General features: G+C 45.3%; 1 protein-coding gene across 1 annotated transcript in view; it reads left to right on the forward strand.

The window, feature by feature from the left end:
• The first annotated feature begins 340 nt into the window (after positions 1-340).
• LOC143960656 (prenylcysteine oxidase 1-like) overlaps positions 341-18,009 on the forward strand; it is a 41,158-nt gene continuing 23,489 nt past the window's right edge. The window contains exons 1-3 of the mRNA XM_077469449.1: positions 341-536; positions 8,893-9,099; positions 12,884-13,058. Of these exons, the coding sequence (XP_077325575.1) occupies positions 404-536; positions 8,893-9,099; positions 12,884-13,058 (515 nt within the window). The 5' untranslated portion in view covers positions 341-403. The remainder of the gene's footprint in view (positions 537-8,892; positions 9,100-12,883; positions 13,059-18,009) is intronic.

Here is an 18,009-nt window from a genome sequence, read left to right on the forward strand (position 1 = left end):
TTGGATGAAAGGTTTAGCATTAGGAAAGACTTTTTGAAAGATAAAAAGTTTATTTTATATACAACTATATGGATCAGACCAAAATGAGGACAGAGGGACTTTGCTCCAAATCAGGGACAGTGCCTTGAAATGAGGGACAGTTGGGAGCTATGCTCAATCTGTACACAGTTCTAGTTTTTGGAGTATCCCAGCCAACTCCCACGATCCTATCCAAGTTCTCCAAAAATAAAACCACCCCCTAGCTTGGTTATTGAGGAGGGGAGTGCCAGGCTGTTCAAAGGTCTCCTCTATGACCCCGCCCCCCACAGACCTCATCTCCTGTATATAGCTCTCTCCTCTCAGCTCTTGCAGACAATAGCACAGCGTCTGAATACTGTATGTGATCAGCAGATGAAGTCGGCGCATGCGCAGAGGCAGTAACCCGTGTGGCGGCATGTATCTCTCCGTTGTCTTCTGCTCTTTGCTGAGCGGGCTCATACTGTGCAGCCTGAGGGTTACAGCGACTCAGCAGCCCCGACACCCTCCGAACAGGATAGGTGAGAGCGGGCCGGGGCTGTTCTGTTATCTTGGGCGGGGGACGGCGGACTCTCCCGGAGTTGTAATCTGAAGCCGTGTGTGGAGGAGGGGGTAGAGGGATATGATAGGGCGAGAGGGGGGCGTGGTGGGTACAATGGAAACAATGATACCTACCTCAGATATGGGGGAGGGCTTTCTTGTGAGGTGGTGGCCATGGAGCAGTACTTCCAATACTGGGATGGAGGTGGGCACTAGAGCTGCACCTGGGGTGGGGGTGGGCACTAGAGCTGCACCTTGGGTGGGGGTGGGCACTAGAGCTGCACCCGGGGTGGAGGTGGGCACTAGAGCTGCACCTGAGGTGGAGGTGGGCACTAGAGCTGCACCTGGGGTGGAGGTGGGCACTAGAGCTGCACCTGGGGTGGAGGTGGGCACTAGAGCTGCACCCGGGGTGGAGGTGGGCACTAGAGCTGCACCTGAGGTGGAGGTGGGCACTAGAGCTGCACCTGGGGTGGAGGTGGGCACTAGAGCTGCACCTGGGGTAGAGGTGGGCACTAGAGCTGCACCTGGGGTGGGGGTGGGCACTAGAGCTGCACCTGGGGTGGAGGTGGGCACTAGAGCTGCACCTGGGGTGGGGGTGGGCACTAGAGCTGCACCTGGGGTGGAGGTGGGCACTAGAGCTGCACCTGGGGTGGAGGTGGGCACTAGAGCTGCACCTGGGGTGGAGGTGGGCACTAGAGTTGCACCTGGGGTGGAAGTGGGAACTAGAATTGCACCTGGGGTACAGATGGGCTCTAAAACTGCACCTGGGGTGGAGGTGGGCACTAGAGCTGCACCTGGGGTAGAGGTGGGCACTAGAGCTGCACCTGGGGTGGGGGTGGGCGCTAGAGCTGCACCTGGGGTGGAGGTGGGCGCTAGAGTTGCACCTGGGGTGGAGGTGGGCACTAGAGTTGCACCTGGGGTGGAAGTGGGAACTAGAACTGCACCTTGGGTACAGATGGGCTCTAGAACTGCACCTGGGGTGGAGGTGGGCACTAGAGCTGCACCTGGGGTAGAGGTGGGCACTAGAGCTGCACCTGGGGTGGGGGTGGGCGCTAGAGCTGCACCTGGGGTGGGGGTGGGCGCTAGAGCTGCACCTGGGGTGGGGGTGGGCACTAGAGCTGCACCTGGGGTACGGGTGGGCACTAGAGCTGCACCTGGGGTACGGGTGGGTACTAGAGCTGCACCAGGGGTGGAGGTGGGCACTAAAGCTGCTCCTGGGGTGGAAGTGGGCACTAGAGCTGCATCTGGGGAGAAGATGGGCACTAGAACTGCACTTGGAGTGGAGGTGGACACTAGAACTGCACCTGGGGTGGAGGTGGGCACTAGAGCTGCACCTGGGGTGGAGGTGGGCACTAGAGCTGCACCTGGGGTGGAGGTGGGCACTAGAGCTGCACCTGGGGTGGAGGTGGGCACTAGAGCTGCACCTGGGGCGGGCACTAGAGCTGCACCTGGGGTGGAGGTGGGCACTAGAGCTGCACCTGGGGTGGAGGTGGGCACTAGAGCTGCACCTGGGGCGGGCACTAGAGCTGCACCTGGGGTGAAGGTCTGCACTTGGGATGGGCACTAGAACTGCACCTGGGGTGGAGGTGGGCACTAGAACTGCACTTGGGGTGGGCACTAGAACTGCACCGGAGTTGAGGTGGAGGAGGGCACTAGAATTGCACTTGGGGTGGAGGTGGGCACCAGGACAGCATCGGTGTAGGAAGGCACTGGGACAGAATAATGGCAGAAAAGGTCAATGATGTACATTGGGGAATAATGTATAAAGTGGCACTAAGGTGACCTGTGTTTTTCTGCACTAAATAAATGCAGGTCACCAATGGGGCACACAGAAAACAATTGTTTTCTTTGTGTGGTGAGCTGCAGAACAGTGCAGAATATCTGCATCTTTCCACATCACACTGGATGGTAGCGGGAGGTCTCAGAGGTGCTGGGCAGTGACATGAATGAACTGTCACTACATGATACTGTCTGCATTCAGGGCCATGGACCTGCACCTACATGAATGTTAATGTGGTTCTAAAGGCAGAAGGCTTTTTACCTTGTGTATTAAGGTAAAAAAAAAAATCTTCTGGGTGCAACTCCCTCCAGTCCCCCTTATACTTACCTGAGCCCCATCTCGATCCAGCGATGTGCATGAGAGCCACGGATTTCTCTCTCCTCATTGGCTCACACAGCAGCGGAAGCCATTGGCAGGGGGCAGGGCCAAGCCATGCTCTGTGTGTGAATGGACAATATCTATTCACAGGAGCTTGGCTCAGGAGCCCCCATAGCAGGAAGGCTGCTATTAGGGGCACTCAGCAGTGGGGAGGAGTCAGGATCACCTGCAGGGGACCCAAAAAGAAGAGGATTGGGGCTGCTCTGTGCTTAGGGGTATAATGACCAGTCCCTGTCCTCAGAGCAGTGTGGAGTGTCCACACGCCTACAGTGTTTTCCCAATTCAGCCTTAAAGCGCACCAGTCATAAAGAAACTATGTAGGCTGCTATTGCGGGCCTCCTTCATAAAATGCTAGTTTTCTGGCTGCACCTAAGGTCAGTAGTTCTGAAGCAGGGATGAGATCCTAGTCTGCACTGGGCCAATCCTGGGGGATGCCCCAGCCGCAGATGATTGGCCCAGTACAGGTGATGGCTTTCTGGTGGGGTTGCTCAGGTGGGTTCGGACTCGGATCTCAACACTCCTTGGCTTGTCCCTATTCTAAAGCAATGAGCTTCAAAAGAACAAGAATGTAGCAGATGAAAGGAAACAGAAGGCCTCATCTGTATTCTTGTATTGGCTACTGTATCCTCAGGCAGCTTGTGTGGACGAGCTACATAGTATATTTCTTTCATCACAGGTTTCCTTGAATTCAAACACAAGTCAAACATCTAAATACACCGTTGAAATGCAGATGTTTATCAATATATAACATTCAGCCTACCCCAGATTTGCATGCATTGAGGTGCACCTGAGCCTGTACAGAATGGGCTGTTTAAAGCGCTTAGTGTTCTGGCATGAAAGGGGTTAAACGGAAGTCATTAATAAAAAAACGCTGTGCAAGGGTTTCTTTTGCACAACTGTTGTGAATGATCCCGTAATGTGTCATATGTGTGAAATGTAATTTTCTATTTATAATCCTATGTTTGTCAGTGCCATCTAGTGGCCATAATGCAGCATTTTCCTGATTGCAATATTTAAAGCGGAGGTTCACACAAAAATTGAACCGCTTTTCTGAACCCTCCCCTCCTCCAGTGTCACATTTGCCACCTTTCAGGGGTGAGGGGGGTGCAGATACCCATCTAAGACAGGTATTTGCACTCACTTCTGTGCATAGAGTCCCATGGGAGTCTACACCTCTTCTTGTCCCGCCGCACTGTCTGCTGGGACACACATCGGTCCCAGAGACAGCACAGACCATTTAGATTGCGCTTTGTGACTCGCGCATGTGCAGTAGGGAACCGGGAAGTGAAGCCACAAGGCTTAATATCTTGATTCCCATACCGAGGATGGCGGCAGCAGCATCCGAGGACCGAGGAGCGGTTCTGTCTCAGGTGTCCACATCGCTGGACCCTATGACAGGTGAATGTCCTTATTTTAAAAGTCAGCAGCTGTAGTATTTGTAGCTGCTGCTGACTTGGAAAAAAAATTGCGGGTCTCCCGCTTTAACCACTTCGGTATTGGGCACTTTCACCCCCTTCTTGCCATGCTAATTTTCAGCTTTTCACTAACACTTTCAATGTCATTTGTTTAGTCATACAACGCTGTGCCCAATTTAGAATTGTATAATTTTGTTCACACAAATAGAGCTTTCTTTTGGTGTTTTTTTTTCTTTGTTTCTGTTACATAGTTACATAGTAGGCGGGGGTTGAAAAAAGACACGAGTCCAACCTATGTGTGTGATTATATGTCAGTATTACATTGTATATCCCTGTATGTTGTGGTCATTCAGGTGCTCATCTAATAGTTTTTTGAAACCATCAATGCTCTCTGCTGAAAACACCGCCTGTGGAAGGGAATTCCACATCCTTGCCACTCTTGCAGTAAAGAACCCTCTACGGCTACACAGTTTAAGGTTAAACTTCTATTCTTCTCATTTTAATGAGCGGCCACGTGTCTTGTTAACTACTTCAGCCCCGGAAGATTTGGCTACTCAATCGATCGGAGCATTTTTTGCGATACGGCACTGCGCTGTTTTAACTGACAATTGCGCAGTCGTGCGACGTGGATCTTTTGATGGTATTTGATCATCTCTGCGATTTTTATTTTTTGCGCTATAAACAAGAAAAGCAACAATTTTGAAAAAGAAAAAAAAAACAATATTTTGTACTTTTTGCTATAATAAATATATATATATATATATATAATATATCCCCAATTTAAAAAAAAAAAGGCATTTTTTTTCTCAGTTTAGGCCGATATGTATTCTTCTACATATTTTTGGTAATAAAAATCACAATAAGCGTATATTGATTGGTTTGCACAAAAGATAAAGCGTCTACAAAATAGGGCATAGATTTATGGCATTTTTATTATTATTTTTTTCTTTACTAGTAATGGCGGCGATCTGCAATTTTTATTGTGACTGCGACATTGTGGCGGACACATCGGACACTTTTGACACATTTTTGGGATGATTGACAATTATACAGCGATCAGTGCTATAAAAATTACTAGTAATGGCGGCGATCAGTGATTACTGATCCCCCTTTTAAAATCCGTTTGGCATAACTACATAAGTATCACCAGCAAAGCAGCTTCATTTTTATCCCATTAAAGAAGATGAGAATGTGCGCTGCACTTCGACATTTCAGGTCATTAATGTTAATTTTAGATTACGAACAATAGTTTACAAGACCAAACATTTCTGGCTTGTTCCTTGACTCCGAGCATGCGTGTTTGTACTTTTTGACTTCTGTGTGATGGTTTCTGTACTGACCATCTGAAAATCAGATGTTGAGTTCACATCCAACAAACATTTTATAGCCTGCACATCCAGCTTTTGTCTGATGCAAAAGTCAAATCATCTGTCGAATGCACCGTACTAACGGTCCGAAAATCCGCAGACAGCTCGTCTTAAGACTTTTCCCTTCTGATTTTCATATCGTGCGTACCAGGCTTTAGTATAGTGTTTGCATTTGGAATCTATTGCTGTGAACCTACATCATGCGTTTAAAGGAGCTGTGCATGCAAGTGAAACAGGCCTGAAAGTCTAATTTTTCAAGCCTAAAGCCCCATACACACTATCAGTTTTTCTGCTGAGTTTTTCCTTCAGATTTACCAAAACCATGTAGTACAAGGGCCTGCCTGATTGCATACAAATTGAAACTCCTAAAGTTTGCCCTCATATTATATGGTTTTGGTAAATCTGAAGGAAAAACTCAGCAGAAAAACTGATAGTGTGTATGGGGCTTAAGGCTTGAAAAATGAAAGAAATTCATCAGAAACATAGCAGCAACATTAGGAGTGGCCAAATCAATAGTTTGGTACATTCTCGAGGAAAGAAGAACGTGCTGGTGAGCTCAGCAACATAAAAAGGCCTGGACGTCCACAGAAGACAACAGTTGTGGATGATCACAGGATCCTCTCTATGGTATAGAAAAACTCATTCACAACATCCATACAAGTGAAGGACACTCTCTAGGTCTAGGAGATGGGTATATAATTTTCAAAGTCTACAATTAATAGAAGACATCACAAGAGCAAATACAGAGGGTTCACCACAAGGTGCAAACCATTCATAAGCCTAAAGAATAGAAAAGCCAGTTTAAACTTTGCCAAAAAACATCTAAAAAAGCCAGACCAGTTCTGGAAAAGCATTCTTTGGACTGATTAAACTAAGATTAATCTGTACCAGAATGACCGAAGAAAAAAGTGAACAGAAGGCTTAGAACCGCTCATGATCCGAAGCACACAATGCCATCTGTAAAACATGGTGGAGGTAGTGGGCATGCATGGCTTCCAGTGGCATTGGGTCATTGCTGTTTTTTGATGATGTGGCAGAAGACAGAAGCAGCTGGATGAATTCTGCAGTGTTTAGAGATATACCGTCAGCCCAGATTCAGCCAAATGCAGCAATGTTGATTGGACGGCGCTTCACAGTACAGATGGATAATGCTCCAAAACACAATGCAAAAGCAACCCAGGAGCTTTTAAAGGAAAAGTGGAATATTCTGCAATCGCTGAGTCAATCACCTCATCTCAACCCAATTGAGCATTCATTTCATTTGCTGAAGGCAAAGCTAAAGGCAGAAAGACCCACAAAGAACTGAAGACAGCTGCAGTTAGAGCCTGGCAAAGCTGTAGAAAGGAGGAAACCCAGTCTTTGGTAATGTCCATGGGTTCCAGACTTTAGGCAGTCATTGCCAGTAAAGGATTCTCAGCAGAATATTAAAAATTAACATGCTATATATGATTATATTAATTTGTCCAATTACATTTAAGCCCATGAAAATGAGGGGACTGTGTATAAAAATGGTTGCAGTTCCTAAAATTTGTACTTGATATTAATGTTCAACCCCTTGAATTAAAGCTGAAAGTCTGCACTTCAAATTCATTTGGATTGTTTCATTTTAATTTTGTTCTGGTGGCATACAGAGCCAAAAGTAAGAAAACTGTGCCTGTGTCCAAATATATATATGGACCTAACTGTATATTTTAAAACGAACCAATCCACCTATCGCATTTCTTGAGGCCCTGAAATGCCAGAATAGTTCAAATCCCCCACCCAAAACGACCCATTTTTTTCACATTTTTTGTAAAATGAAAACATTAACCACTTCCCGACCAGCGCACGACGATGTACGTCGACAGCATGGCACGGGCAGGCATATTGGCGTACATGTACGTCCAATATTCGTTGCCGCCGTGCCATCGGGAGCGCGCCGCCGGCGGCGCGCTCCCGTGCTGGTCGGGACCCCCGTGAGTCCGGTCGCGGGACCCGCGGACTCGATCGCCGCGGGCATCCCCGCGATCGTCTCACGGAGCGGCCGAATGGAGGAAATGCTGTATAAACAACATTTTCCCATTCTGCCTAGCAACTAGTGACGCTGATCTCTGCTCCATGTGATTGGAGCAGAGATCAGTGTACACTAAATGAAAGCCCAACCCCCCACAGTTAGTAACACACCCCTAGGAACACTTAACCCCTACACTGCCACCCACTGGTTAACCCTTTCACTGCCAGTGTCATTTACACAGGAATCACTGCATTTATATAGCAGTGATTACTGTATAAATGACAATGGTCCCAAAAATGTGTCAAAAATGTCCGATGGGTCCCCGACAATGTCGCAGTCACAATAAAAATCGCAGATCGCCGCCATTACTAGTAAAAAAAAAAATAATAAAAAATTATTAATAAAAATGCTATAAAACTATCCCTATTTTGTAAACGCTATAACTTTTGCGCAAACCAATCAATAATCGCTTATTGCGATTTTTTTTTTTTTTTTTTTTTTTACCAAAAATATGTAGAAGAATACGTATCGGCCTAAATTGAGGGAAAAAAATGTTTTTTTATATATTTTTGGGGGATATTTATTATAACAAAAAGTAAAAAATAATGCGTTTTTTTCAAAATTGTCGCTCTATTTTTGTTTATAGCGCAAAAAATAAAAACCGCAGGGGTGATCAAATACCACCAAAAGAAAGCTCTATTTGTGGGAAAAAAAGGACGTCAATTTTGTTTGGGAGCCACGTCGCACGACCGCGCAATTGTCAGTTAAAGCGACGCAGTGCCGAATCGCAAAAAGTGGTCTGGTCTTTGACCAGCAAATTGGTCCGGTCTGAAAGTGGTTAAAAACATTATTATTTTTTCCACAATTAATTTTTTTTACATGCTGTCACCAGTGCAGTACAGCATAACCGTATGACTGGTATGGGGGTGATTAGGCACATTGACTGGTGACAGTATGTAAAAAAAAGATATATTTACAGTATATAATTCAAATATACCAGAGCAGTACAGTGTGTACATAGTGACCAAATCCTGGGAGGACATAATATGATATCCACGCAAGATTGCAGCGATCCCTCCTAGCTGTCATTTTACTTTAGGCCGGGCGGGAAGCAGTTAAAGTGGTTCTAAAGTCAAATTTTTTTTTTTTTATCATAATGCATTTTACTAAAGATAAGCTGTCTGCGTATAACACGCACCTGCGATTTTTTTTTGATTTTTTTTTTTAGTTCCCCTCCCCCCCTATTTTCAGGTAAAAAAAAGTGTGTGGTATACGCCGATAAATATGGCGCGCGTGTGTGTGTGTATATGTGTGTATATATATATATAATTAGACCCCCTAGTTGAATGTATGTGTGAAATTATCTTTTTTGAAGCAAAATAATTATTTTCGTATGTTCCTTAGCGGTTGTTGGAGCCGGAATTGGAGGAACATCAGCAGCCTATTTCTTACGTCAGAAGTTTGGAAAAGATGTCCAGATTGATATATTTGAGAAGGGTGATGTGGGTGGCCGACTGGCTACGATCGAGATAGAAGAGAACCAGTATGAAGTTGGGGGGTCCGTGATACACCCCTTGCATCTCCATATGAAAAGTTTTGTTAAAGATCTGGGTAAGTCCAGTGTGCAGCAATCTAATTACTGTATGTTATCCAGATTATTTTACATTCAAAAATTGTTATTCATTATATAAGTAAGAAAGGTGTACATCCAAAAAGCCAATATCCATGTCAACAAAGTTGCTCAGAGTTTAACAGGATATGAAGGGGGTACATGATAATGAGGGCACCATTTAGTAAATGTGAAATACATCATTAACCAATAAACCGTACAATCCAAGTAAGTTATGGTTGCTATGCACACAGCCAATAGCACTATCCAAAGGGTCCTATTGCAGACTAAAAAATATTCAGTATGGATTCAGCCCTCAAGAATTCAGAAGAGCCCCAAATTATAGTCATATAGCCATAGTAAAGAAGCAAAGATGGAGAGAAAAGTTCTGAAAGAAGAGGTAAGCAGAGACCTACAACTCACAGAAAACACAAGTTTCAGAAGTTACCCCAGTGTGAAGGAGAGGGGTATCTGTACATGGTTTGCCCAAGGTTCCCAAGTTTGTTAGAAGAGCATCTGTTTGTCATTTATTATACTACTCAATTTCTCATGTAGCATGATCCAAGATATTATATGCTTCATGCGGCGAATGGAGACTAATGCCACGTACACACGACCGGACTTTTCGACGGACTAGGTCCGACGGTCTTTCGATGAAGTTCTGATGGACTTTCCGAATGAACGGACTTGGCCACACACAATCACACCAAAGTCCGACGGATTCGAACGTGATGACGTATGATCGGACTAGAATAAGGAAGTTCATAGCCAATAGCTGACCTAGCGTCGGTTTTTGTCCGTCGCACTAGCATACACACAAACGGATTTCTCGGTCCGGCGGAGTTCCGGTGGAAAAATTTAAAACCTGTTCTATTTCTAAAGTCCGCCGGATTTTTGCCAAGCAAAGGTCCGATGGAGCCCACACACGATTGAATTGTCCGACGGACTCGTTCCGTCAGACCTTTACTGTCAAAAAGTCTGGTCGTGGCATAAGGGTGATTTCCATTCTCCTGCTAAGGTAGATTTAGGCGCCCGCAGCATAAAATAAATCAGCTTTTTCATAGGACGAGGTCATTCAACAAATTTATTGAAGGACATTTATCTATTGCTATCCCTGCGATTTTACAAATGAATGATCCAGATTACTTTAATCTTAATTGCACATACTGATCGAATGCTGGTTTTCCAGCAGGACTGTTCAGCAGAAGCCAATCTGCTCTGGTGAACAGTCTTTTCTTTCTTCCTTCCTTCCTTCCTTATGTACTTTTTACCTGGGAACCAAGAAATCATGATCTGCAATTTGTCCTATTTGGAGAGCTTCTTGATTTAGGATAGGTTTTTTAGTGCTGCAGGTGTGGCACAGCGTGTAAATCACACGTGTTAATATACCCGCAGTGAGAACGTGCTGCCCTTTTGCACATGTGCAAGGGTGCCGTTAATTTTTAGTGGCACCCCACGCATCGGAAAACGCAGCGCATTTTCAGATGCATGAAACTGCAGGGTACAAAAGCTCCATGTGGTTTGCTTGCGGATGCATTTTAGAAAAGGTGCAAAGACCTTTTTCCGCAGGCACAGCAGCCTAATAAAATGAATGGGCTGCTGTGCCCATGCATGTGCCCACGCAAAAGTAGCACAAATGCAATAGAGTGAACCTAGCCTTAGGGAGTGAGACTTGGCTTCAAGTGGATAGTTTTCCAAGGACAAAGCCAGCAGAATAAATGTGTTGCAGGGATTTTTGCTACTCATACACTGATCAAAATTCGTCTGGTTCAGCCAAGGCTGATCGAATTTTGAGGCGTGTGGGCTCCCCCATTCAACAGAAGATGATTGTTGAATTGGCTTCTGCTGAAGAGATATGTTGGAAATTTTGCATCAGCTGCTGCACCTGTTCAGTATATTTTGACAGATGTGGGTACCACTGTCAGAATACAATGTCCCGGGGGGAGAATTCTCCCATCTCTTCATTTGTGTGGATGGAGGGGGTCTGTTCATTTTTCTTTTCCTTCAGCCTTGTGGCTAAAAGAATAAAAATAACATTCTATAGCCAGCTTTACACAGTGTTCAGGGGTTGTTTAGCATAACAACAATCACAAACAGATTTCAGACTCTTGGCCATTTTGCTGCACAGCCTTGCCTATGGCCTCGTTCACACAGGTGCTGAGGCCCATCTATTGTGAGCAGCCGTATTTTTTCCAGTCTTAGATTCCAGGTGCTGCGTGCAGGCAGTAATTAAAAGTCTGTTAGGATGCAGCAGCTGCACAGGCACTGCCACTTGTCCTAACGTGACAGATGTGCGGATGACTGCAAGCTGGTCAGATTAGGATGATCGACTGTGTCCATGTGGATGTTGTGTACTTGACTTGAATGGGCTGCCTGCATACAGCACCTGGCGTGTAGAGATACTCGATAAAATGGTATACAGGTCTCAGCGCCCTAATGAAAGAGGCCTATTCCTCTATAGACCAGCATTATCCAGGTCTCAGCATTATCCAGCACTCAACCAGGGTGGATTTGATTTAAATCACTAGTAAAAAGGCTTGATTTAAATCATAGTTTTTAAAGCGCAACTGTCATCTCTGTCCCTCACCGGCTCCTCCTCTGACCTGCTGTTGACTCACCGACGTCCCATTTACTTTAATGGGACAGCTGGTGATGTGGCAGTGACACAACAAGGTGAGGGGATGTTGCAGCAACAGGTGAGTGGATGCCCACTAACAAGATTAGTTTTTTTTTTTTTTTTTTTTAAATCAAAAAAAAAAAAAACAATTTTTATCCAACCTGGTCTGAGTACTGTCCAGGTCTCAGCCTTTCGGCGCGGGAGCTGGGGGCTGGAGCCCCGAGTGGGCCTTGGGCATTCACAATTATATTATTAGCCCCGAGCCTGAGCGGGGACCAATCTGACTCTGAGCGTGGCTGAGTGACATAGCAGGTCCCAGCTTCTGGAGCCTGCAGTGCCTATGATGGACATCCCGCTGGTCCAATGGCGGGACCGCGAGATGTGTGATATCCATCATAGGCGCTGTGGGCTCCAGAAGGTGGGAATTAAAGTGTGGCCGCGTCGAGCACCATGAGATTCCCACTGTCTCTGTCTGCCTGCTGTCTACTGGGATGGGCGAGCTGCAGGAGGAGGTCACAGTCACCTGAAGTCTGACATCTAAGGGTCATGTGGGTCAGTGTAATGATCAGTGTGTGTCAGGTAGGTCAGTGTAATGGTCAGTGTGTGTCAGGTAGGTCAGTGTAATGGTCAGTGTGTGTCAGGTAGGTCAGTGTAATGGTCAGTGTGTGTCAGGTAGGTCAGTGTAATGGTCAGTGTAATGGTCAGTGTGTGTCAGGTAGGTCTGTTTAATGGTCAGTGTGGGTCAGGTAGGACAGTGTAATGGTCAGTGTGTGTGTGAGGTAGGTCAGTGTGTGTCAGGTAGGTCAGTATGGTTTAGTGTAATGATCAATGTGTGTCAGGTAGGTCAGTGTAATGGTCAGTGTGGGTCAGGTAGGTCAGTTTAATGATCAGTGTGTGTCAGGTAAGTCAGTGTAATGGTCAGCGTGTGTCAGTTTTTAGTGGTCAGCATTGATGGGTACTGGTAAGTCAGGAAAGCAGAAGTGAGCTTACCGCCCCCAACCGGCCACACAACACCCCTCCCCGTCCCCCAGGTGTCAGGCTCGGACTTCAGACTGAAGCCCCTGGTCTTTTTCCCACCTAGCAATGCCCCTGGTCACCAGACTGTATGAGTTTTCTGCTCACATACAGACCCGTACTTTCTTAGCTCTGACACTCTGTATTTGTTACAGGTCTGAGTACATGCACGTTATCTGCAAATCTGCTGAAAATTTACAATGGGGATGAGTTTATTTTTCAAGAGAGTGAATGGTTCCTTATAAATTTTATTAAAAACCTGTGGAATTATGGATTGAATTTCCTACGAAGGTACATGTGGGTGGAAGATCTTTTGGATAAGTTCATGAGGTACGTGGTAATAATTACGCGTTGCCAAGTTCATTATCTGCATACAGATTTATTATTATTTTGTAAAGTGCTACACAAACTGTTGGCACTATATAAATCTTGTATAATAATAATAATGTTATATTCTGGTGTCAGGAGTCAGTAAGAATTTTGAATATTCTTGCTCTACTCTTCCATATAGACTTTGGTAGGCTTACCTATACACCTGCTTAGATCCTGTAACTGCATTGCACCTCATCATATTAATGAGTTTAATTGTACATTAAATACTTTAGACCTTTGATAAATCATGGCAGTGAAAGCAGGATTTTCTGGTGTTGAAGATTTGTCCCATCTGTGGGGTAGCAGTTGAGGCAAGAATTTGGTGGAACATGCCGCTTAAAACTTGTGTAAAACAAGCTTCATTTGTAAGGCCTCATTGTCACAGCCAATTACTTCCATGCCCTGTGCAGGCTCATGTTTTATCTGCATGGAGATGCACAGGTGTTGTGTGCATGTCCGTATCAGTAGTCCCATAGATGTCTATTGGGGCACACAGCTGCACAGACAGCCACTGCTCCCAATATAACATTGGTGGGGGTGAATGGTCCCGAACACACACAAGGGGAGTTTGGGGACATGCACCCACCCCTGCACGGCTGTCTGTGCAGCTCTGTGTCCCAATAGACATGGGACTGCTGACACGGGGCTTGGAATTAATCGGCTATTGAACAAGGCCTAAGTTATCCCTGGCCTAAATATTAACCCTTAGCAATCTATATGGAGAATGCAGTATCAATTGAATAGTTTATACTGCTTATAAGTGTAAAATGCCATAGAAATACATGTGAACTGTCACAAAATGTGTAATTCTGTTCAGGCAAATTTCAGGCACACGTGCCAGACACCGTAAATTGTTATGATCATTTATTTTTGTGAACTGCAGCCAAAATAGTAGAGTTTGATTACAGAATATGTGAACCTTAACAATGAACATATGTGCTCCCTTTCGTTCTGTTTAAAATACAAGTAAATGCATTTTGTTTTAACTGCTTTAAAAGTTCAAAAATATCTGTTGATCCTTCCAGACATCCAGTGAAATACCGCCCTGTGCTCTCTGTTTCAGCTGTATCATTAATGGTTATCATTGGTCTGAGTTCTCTCTGAACTACAAAGCACTTTTCCATATACTGTGGAGATTGGAGAGGAGGTAATGCTCTGTAGTCCTAACATACTTTCTGTCCTGGAGACCATACCTCTTCATAGATACAGAGCCATGAAGAGAGCGTTATCACCCTAGGACAGGAAATATGTTACTGGCAGAATCACCAGGGGAAAATAAAGGGAGAAAAAGACTGAAAAGAGGAAACTAATGCAGACACATACACAACACTGTTTTGTTTGTTTTGTTATGTTTTTGTTTGTGTATTTTTTTTTTTTTCGGCTTTAGTATACTAAAAGACTGTGACTGGATAATAAAGGCACAGAAGCTTATTAGTAGGGATGCAATGAAATTACTTCGGCCAAAAAAAATAAATGGTATTTTCAGCATATTGCTGAAAGAAAAAGGTGCCAATAATGGCGCATTTGAAGTAGCGGTGGCCGCGCCCACCGGTGAGGCCCATTATAGGGTGTCATCCTGGCGGCTCAAGGTCCTGTCCTCCCCTCACTCCTCCTCTCCTTTCAGAAGGCGATCTGAATTGTAGTAACATTTTCCCACCTCCTGTGATAGCCGGCACACTTATTCAATGCTAGGACACTGAATTAGTGTCACGTGATCACAGGAGGCGGGACATTGTTTCCGCGGCCCAGGCAATTCAAATCCAGCTCTGTGACACAGCGGGAGATCACCGCTCTGATCCGGGCACAAGCAGGCTGCATCCACAGGCACTGGTGAGGCTGCATCTGACAGGCACAGGCAGGCTGCATCCCACAGGTACTGGTGAGGATGCATCATAAGGGCACAGGCAGGCTGCATCCACAGGCACCGGTGAGGCTGCATCTGCCGGGCACAGGAAGGTTGCATCCCATAGGCACTGGGGAGACTGCATCTGCCGGGCACAGGAAGGTTGCATCCCATAGGCACTGGGGAGACTGCATCTTATGGGCACAGGCAGGCTGCATCCACATGCACTGGCGAGGCTGCATCTGATGGGCACTGGCGAGGTTGCATCTGACGGGCACTGACAAGGCTGCATCCCACAGGCACAGGTAGGCTGCATTGATCTCTTGTATCATGTTTGCTAGAGGTACGCCAAATAGAAATGTTGCTAAACAGCAATGTGCTTAATTTTCAGTTAGAGACTGAGGACATGATAGAAGAGATGGCTAGAGACTGTGGAAATGATACAAGAGATGGTTAGAGACTGCAGACTGCATATTTCTTGAGCTTTCCTTGCACTTAAAGTGGAAAAAATGACCAGCAATAAATTCAAATTAATTTAAATTGATATTAACCACTTCATGCAAAACAACTAGCTGCCATAACTCTGGAACGCCGTACATTTCTCTTTAGGATAAAAGTGGTCTCTGCGGCATATTACCCGCGAGATCACTTTTATCGGTGGCGGGAGAGGTGCCCACCTCCGCCACGCTTCGGTTGTCTCTGGACCCACGGATAGCGTCCTTTCCCGTGGATGCCTGGCTGCTGAGTGAGGGGAAGATGCCCCCTGCTTGGCTCCATAGCATGGGAGGGCTATTTTTCAAGTGATTTTTTTTTTTGTTTTTTTTTTTCTTTTATTGTATTTTAGTGTAAATATGAGATCTAAGGTCTTTTTGACCACTCATCTCATATTTAAGAGGTCCTGTCATGCTTTTCTTTTATTACAAGGGATGTTTACATTTCTTGTAATAGGAATAAAAGTGACCCAAAATGTATTTTTTTTTTAAAAGACAGTGTCAAAATAAAAAGTAAAAAAATTATTTTGTTTTTAAAGCTTGCCTACAGAACGTATACGTGAGTAGTGCCTGCATATGAAACCAGTGTTCAAACATGTGAGGTATCACTGTGATTGTTAGAGCGAGAGCAATAATTCTAGCCCTAGAACTCCTCTGTAACTCAAAACTGGTAACCTGTAGACATTTTTAAACATCACCTTTGGAGACTTTTAATGGTAAAAGTTTGTCACCATTCCACTAGTGCCGCAATTTTGAAGCATGATACGTTGGGTATCAATTTACTCGGCGTAACATTGTTTCACAATATAAAAAAAAAAATGGGCTAACTTTTCTGTTGTCTTATTTTTTAATTAAAAAAAGTGTATTTTTTCCCAAAAAAAGTGCGCTTATAAGACCACTGTGCAAATACGGTGTGACAGAAAGTATTGCAACGACCACCATTTTATTCTTTAGGGTGTTAGAAAAACAAATATATAATGTTTGGGGGTTCTAAGTTATTTTCTAGAAAAAAAAAAATTTAATTTTAACTTTTAAACAAGTGTCAAAAAAAGGCTCGGTCCTTAAAGAGGAAGTAAACCCTGATGAGTTTACTTCCTCTTTCATTCCCTGCAAAGGTAAAGCATAATGGACTACTATGCATCGCATAGTAGCCCATTATGTGTCACTTACCTGACACAGGAGCCAGCGAAGTCACCGCTGTCCCCTGTAGTCCGGCGCATCCATCTTCTCGGGGGGGGGGGGGGGGGGGTCTCGCTGCTCTGCCGCTGTCATTCGGCGAAGCCACGATGACGTCACTCCCGCGCATGCGCATGGGAGCCGCCACTCGCGGCATATCGCCGTTGACTGCGGCGCGCTCAGTGCGCCTGCGCGCCGCTGTCTACGGCTCATGCGCCGTAGACATCGGTGCCTGTCTTTCGGCAAATATCTCCTAAACCGTGTAGGATTAGGAGATATTTCTTGGACCTACAGGTAAGCCTTAATCTAGGCTTACCTGTAGGTCAAAGTTGGTTGTAAGGGTTTACAACCACTTTAAGTGGTTAATTAAAAAGTCAAATATAATACAATTATATATAAAAATATAAATATTTTTTAAAAACTGTAATTTTCGGTTTCAGTTTTTGGCAAAGTGAATTCTACATTTTCGGTTTCGGTACCAATTTTTCCATTCCGTGCACCCCTACTGTCATTAGAAACAGATAGAAGGCTCATCTCACAATACGTAATAGTAGGGGGTTTTATTAAAGAGGAGTTTCCATTTGAAAAAAAAAACACAAATACTGCAGCTGCTGACTTTTAATAATCAGACACTTACCTGTTCCAGGGTCCAGCGATGTGAGGGGGTCGAAGCTCCACTTGTCCCCCCCCCCCTCCGCTCGGCGGCACCGGCATTGCAACTGTGGGCACCCGGCTGTGGCTTCACAGCCAGGCACCCACTGCGCTTGCGTGAGCAGCGCCACGTGCCCTGATTGGCCGTGCAATCATCTGGGACCTGTCAGGTGTCCCAGATGACTGACAGGAGGGAGGGGGCAGAGCTGAGCCCTTTGCCGAGGGGAAGTGATGTCACCAGCCCAGGCACTGAAGGAGGCAGACTACGAGGGACCCCCTAGCAACAGGCATTTAGAGGAAAGTTAAAAAAAAAATTCCAAATGTTTTATTTTTTGGGGAATTTTAATCTTTTTTTTTTTTTTTTTTTGTGTACAACACCACTTTAAGGCTAAAATATGCGCTTACAACAAAGATGAAAGTATTGAGCAGTAGAGAGAAGATGATCCAGCATGGAGATCACCAACAAATAGGGATGCTGATCCCGTGTCCTTCCAATGCGTTTCCCCTTAACAGGCTACATCTGGGAATGGAGGATCCTCCCCCCTGCTTTTACTTATTATGCGATGAGCCTCCTTTCTGTATTCCCTTATCCTGTACACACACCCGAGTGAAGCGCAGTGATCAGCCTGAGCGAGGCAATCTATGCTGGGACATTGTGGAGTTTACTTTTAGTGTGGAGTTCAGAGAGTGCTGTGTGGGGACGCTGAGCCAGGGGCTGTTGGATTCCTTCATCTTGGAGGTTGGGAGA

The sequence above is a fragment of the Lithobates pipiens genome, unplaced genomic scaffold (genome assembly GCF_037356315.1).
Source record: "Lithobates pipiens isolate NorthernLeopardFrog02 unplaced genomic scaffold, aLitPip1_a1.2 Scaffold_8, whole genome shotgun sequence".
Taxonomy (NCBI): Eukaryota; Metazoa; Chordata; class Amphibia; order Anura; family Ranidae; genus Lithobates; species Lithobates pipiens.